Source organism: Hydra vulgaris, chromosome 10 (assembly GCF_038396675.1).
Source record: "Hydra vulgaris chromosome 10, alternate assembly HydraT2T_AEP".
NCBI lineage: Eukaryota > Metazoa > Cnidaria > Hydrozoa > Anthoathecata > Hydridae > Hydra > Hydra vulgaris.
This window is the reverse complement of record NC_088929.1, coordinates 51,691,399-51,696,992: the sequence shown is the minus strand read 5'-3', so window position 1 is coordinate 51,696,992 and position 5,594 is coordinate 51,691,399. Positions and strand designations below refer to the sequence as shown.

General features: G+C 27.0%; 1 protein-coding gene across 1 annotated transcript; it reads left to right on the top strand.

Annotated features, from left to right (window-relative positions):
- Nucleotides 1–2,142: 2,142 nt before the first annotated feature.
- Nucleotides 2,143–2,838, top strand: LOC136086451 (ATP-dependent DNA helicase PIF1-like). The gene has a single exon (XM_065808748.1). The coding sequence runs from the start codon at nt 2,143–2,145 to the stop codon at nt 2,836–2,838; it is 696 nt and encodes a 231-aa protein (XP_065664820.1).
- Nucleotides 2,839–5,594: the final 2,756 nt, after the last annotated feature.

The window sequence follows — 5,594 nt, the reverse complement described above, 5'->3', positions numbered from 1 at the left end:
GTATTAAAGAAATAACTGATGTGTTATCTGAACTTAAAACATTAATGAATAATGTAAACAAACTTCTTGATGCCACCGACTCTTCTTTTTAAAATTTTTGTTATTGTAATGATGATAAATTGTATTTTTAATTTTTTTTAGATTACATAATAAAAAAATGGTAAAAATAACAGTACGAGCAACCAATAGTTTTATGACACCTGTAGTAACCACATCTCGATATATAGAACTATGTCCCAATTGTCAAAAGGCTAAAATTGTATATGCGATGAACGAACCAAAGAAAAAAATTTTATAATTCATTTTTTTTTTTTATTGTATTTTTTTAGATTACATAATAAAAAATGTCTTTTGAAAATCAAGTTGAAAAATTAATCACTCAACTTTTATTAATATCAGCTGGTATTTCTGATGAAAGTCAAACAATGCGAAGGCTACTGGAAGAAGCTGAATCTTGTCCAAAAGAAAATTGTACTGGTTTTAGTGTTTGTGAATCTTGTAAAGAAACTTATGATTATATTCATCGTTATATTCACGAAGAAAATATTAAAGAAACTATACTTGAAATATTTAAAAATTATACTTTATTATAAATAAATTTTTTGTAATTATTTTTGTGTAGGTTACATAAAAAAAAAATGGATGTATTTTATGAAATTGAAATTGTTAAAAATGAAGATGGAAGTTTTGGTATCATTAATGATAAAATTGTGAACATAGATCTTGCACCTCTTCTCTTTGAACTCGCGGGAAGTGATATTTACAATAATGTTCGTAATGATTTAGATAAATGGGGCTGTTTGGAAGATTTTAATCGTAAAGAAATGTCTCAAGATATGTCTTAAGAAGAATTTGATGATTTTGTAAAAGAAGTTCGTCAAATCAAACCAGAAGAATTTCGAGTTATCAGTTATTCAGAAGAAAAATCTTAGCAATTGAAAAAGAAATTTTGTTACAATGTTTATCAGCAATAGCGTTTTCAGGATATGGTTATCTCAACATGATTCAGAAATATGTGAGAAAGTTGCGAAAAAATAGGCTGTATGGAAACATTACTCCATGTTATTTGTAAAAAACGCCTAACCCTAACCCTAACCCAGCAAAAAAAATTGGTTTGTCAAAAGTTTTGCTAAAAAAAACTAGGAAATATCGTGAAAGCGAAATTCTTTGTTTGGGATTATGTCCATGTCAAAATAACAATTTGTGTTTTTAATGTCAAATAAACAAAAAAGCGATTATACATTCAGAATTTAATAATTATGAAAGGAAATGTAAACATTTTTTATATATGGACATGTAAATACTTTTTTTATAATAAAAGCATATTTATTTTTGACTTTATCTATTTCAGTCAGAGTGATAAATGTTTTTTGAATTAAAAAAATGTCAGTTTTTTTTAGATGAATAAAGTAAAGATACTGAGATAATGATAACAGATAATGAATTACCTTTTGTCTTTGTCTCGGTATCTTATTTTTCTTAAAGCAGCAACAAAGTTAGATTTTACGTTCAGAAAAAAAAAAAAAAATTTTATATATTGTGAAAAATGTTTTGATCAAGTGTATTATATGTAATTTTTTTTTAGATGAATAAAATAAGAAAAAAAGATAATAAAAAAATGCTCAAGTTATTATGTGAACAAAAAAACCTATTAATAGAAGATGAAATGATGGCTATAAAGTTTTTGTCGATTGTTAATGAACAAGACGATTTATCATGTATAGTGGAAAAAATTGTTGACCAGAACATTATTTTTATGTTTTTTGTAAACTATGCTATTATGAATTTATATTCAAAATAAATTTTTTTTTTCAGCAAAATAAAAAAAAAATGTTATCTTTACAACAACAAAAAGCGCTTCAATGGCTTGATGAAGGAAAGAATTTTTTTATTACTAGAGGTGCTGGATGTGGAAAAAGTTATATTGTCAAAGAAATTGCTCAAAGTATACAAATTTATAAATTAATGCATATTACTGCAGGTACAGGAAAAGCAGCTCATTTATTAAATGGTGTCACTATACATGCTTTTGCTGGTATAGAAACTGGTGTAAAAAGTTTAGATTATTATAAACGTCATATGCATCCAGACATTAAAAAAACGTGGTTGGAAACTGATGTTTTAATTATTGATGAAATTTAAATGATTAACGCTCAAACATTTGATTTATTACATTTAATAGCTCGTGAAATGAAACAATGTTATGATGACTTATTTGGTGGTATACAAGTTATTGCTTATGGTGATTTTTTCCAATTACCACCTGTCAAAGGAGAATTTGTTTTTAAATCTAAAATATGGCAACAATACATGACGGAAGTTTTGGTTTTAACTGAATGCTTTAGACAAAAAGAAGATGCGCAATTTTTTAGAGCTTTAAATGAAATACGTTTTGGTCAAATTTCAGACCAAACTATTGACTATTTTATGACGCGTTGTTTTGAAAAAGATGAAAATTTAAACACTAAATATACGAGATTATTTTTTAGAAATATGGAAGTCGATGTTTATAATAATAATAAAATAGAGAGTATAAAGCACGAAGGTTATTGGTTTTATGCTAAAGATGTTATTAAAAATCCAAACATACAATGTTCGTTTCAGATTCCAGCAGCTGTTTATCTTAAAATAGGTGCTATTGTTATGCTTGTGAGGAATATCAATGTGGAGGAAGGTTTGTGCAATGGTACTATTGGTGCAGTCATTTTAATAGAAAATAATGCTGTTTGGGTCAAAATTGAATGTGTCAAAGAAGAGATTTTAGATTGCTCTCATGCTGATGTAGGCTCAAGATTCGGTTTACCTTTAAAATTAGCTTTTTTCTTTTACTGTTCATAAAGCTCAAGGAAGTACAATGAATAAAGCAGTTGTTCAATTTAATTCAAGGGCTTTTATTAATAGTCTTTACTATGTTTCCTTATCACGAGTTTGTAATATTAATGATATTTTTATAATTATTAATAATAAATTAGAATTACGAAAAATATTTAAAAGTATTACAATTGATTCAGATGTTTTGGAATTTTATAAAAAAATACATGTAATTTTTTTTAGATAAAAAATGAAATTTGAATATCAAACTGAGGAAACTAAATTTAGTAACAACAGTATATACACTGAACATTTTTTTTTCATCAAAGATGATTATAAAGATGAAGATGTTATTGAAGAATCACAACTTTATTCAGAAACTCAAAGTCCAAATGAAATTGTTTATCACGTAGAACAAAAAACATTGGAAGTATTTGAAACACAAATGAAAAACAGTATTCATTTTGCTGACCTGTTTCAAAATTTTTTAATTGGTTATAATATTGTTACTTTATGTTGCAAATCTATAGAAGATGGTTATTGTAAAATAATAAAACGTTGTTACAATTCGCCTATTTATTTTATAAAACCTTTAGAAGGACCGACTAATTTACGTTTTATTCAAGATGCCAATGTTTCTGCTGTTTTTAATGTTTTAGAAAACGATAGTGGATGGAGGTTGATACGCTTATGTAATATTAAAATCAAATCTTTATTCAATTTAAAAGAAATATCAATGATGAAATTATGATATTTTGAATTGTCAGGTTTTAAAAGAAAAGTGCTCACGACATATGAACAAAATCAAAAAAAGAAAAAATACAACAAAACATATTACGAAAAAAATAAAAAAATACTTTTGTTAAAACAACATAAGAAGAGCAAAGAAAACAAAACAGATGAACAAATTCAAAGAAAGAAAAAACACAACAAAACATATTACGAAAAAAAAAAACACTACTTTTATTTAAAAAACAACAAAAGAGGAGCAAAGAAATTGATGTAGACGAATGGTTTGGTGAATGGTATAGACCTCATTCTATAACACAATGGCAAAATTCGCAAAAAGGTGTTTCTTATACTGAACTTTCTTATGAACAAAAAAGAAAAATGTTTTTAGATTATAGTATTTTGTTTGAACCAGGATTATGTTTTTATTCTGCTTTTCTGATCTCTTTGTTAATTCGCCAATGGAATGTGTGCACAATTAAAGAATGGAAAAAAAAATTTTTGGAAAAAAATGCAACCGATTTATATTCAGAAGAAAATTTTTTAAAACTCCTTTTTGAAGATCAAGATGAGCAAAATATTCTAGCTTGGAAAACCGTTTTACAAAATTTAAAAGAAGAATCTAAAAATATGTCATTTCAAACTTTGATTGATTTGTGTCACTGTTTTGCTTACGAAAATACTTTTGATCGTATTAACATTAAAATTTTTGCCGTTAACAAAAGTAATACTAAAATTCGTTTGTTGCATTCTAAATTAAAATCGCAATATAAAAGTACTCTTACAGAACTATTAAAAGTGGTATACGAAAGCGCAAACATTACCAGAGACGATCAAGGTTCTCAAAGAGTTTTTATTAATGACGAGGAAAGAAATAAAGCCAATCAACGGAGAAAAACAAAAAACACTATAAAAATTTGAGTTCTTCAAAAAAACAATTCTTTTCATGCTATAAGCATGTTGAATGAAAAATTTTCTACTGTACATTTTTTTGCTAACAAGTCACGTGTTTTTTTTCAATGTTCAGAATGCGGACAAAAATTCACTAGAGAGACACACGAATGTGAAGGTTATTATAAACCGGACAAATTTACATATGGCGATTGCATTAGTCACTATCGTCCGCAAAATTCGTTTATGTGTACAAGTAGAAACTTGTTTCCTTTTTTAATGACATTTGATTGTGAAACGAGTATTACAAAGTCTGAAGAAAAGGCCATCTCCAATGTCAAACCTTTATCCGAGTTGAGTTATCATTGTCATTCCATCGTCATTCAATGCATTCATGAAACATTAGCGAGAGAATGTTTTGGTTTGGAGGAACAAGGACACGTGATCACTCAATGGATTTTTTATTATGAAAACACTATTGAAAGTTAAGAAAGAAATCCTTTAACGTGTCGACCTGCCTATTTTCAACCAGGAGTTTCTTTACTTCACAAAACACACAGACGCATATTGTGGGAAAAGTTAAATTCGACTCGTGAAAATAATGAAAATTTAAAAATGGAATTACGAGTTTACGATTTAATAGCTTTAGCTGATACTTTGGTTCGATTTGCTTATGAAATATGTTTACCGCGTTTTCAAAATTTAAATATGTCATCTGAAAAAAGAAAATTAATATGGCAAGGAGAAAATCCTTTATGTTCTATTTGTAGATATCCTGCAGACAAAATACGTCAACCTGATGTTTATAAATATAAATTTTCTCGCATGACTCCTTAAGAAATAGAAATATTAAATCATAACGAATTTCGTATTTATAACGACAAACGAATTCAAGTTGTTAATATTATGTTTCAAAGAGGTCGTTTAGAATTGTTCATGTTACCTTTGAATGTTTCAAAAAGGTCATTTAGAATTGTTCATGTTACCTTTGAATGTTCAAAATTATTTAATCGACAATGATGCGGAAAAAATTGAACAAGATTTATTTCACGTATCAAGTTTGTTTTACATTTGTTGTAGATGGTGGGAAAAATTTGAATACCTACCTGCCACTAACGGTTTGTTAATTGATTATGTGAGAATAACGAGTGGAGAACTTGAAG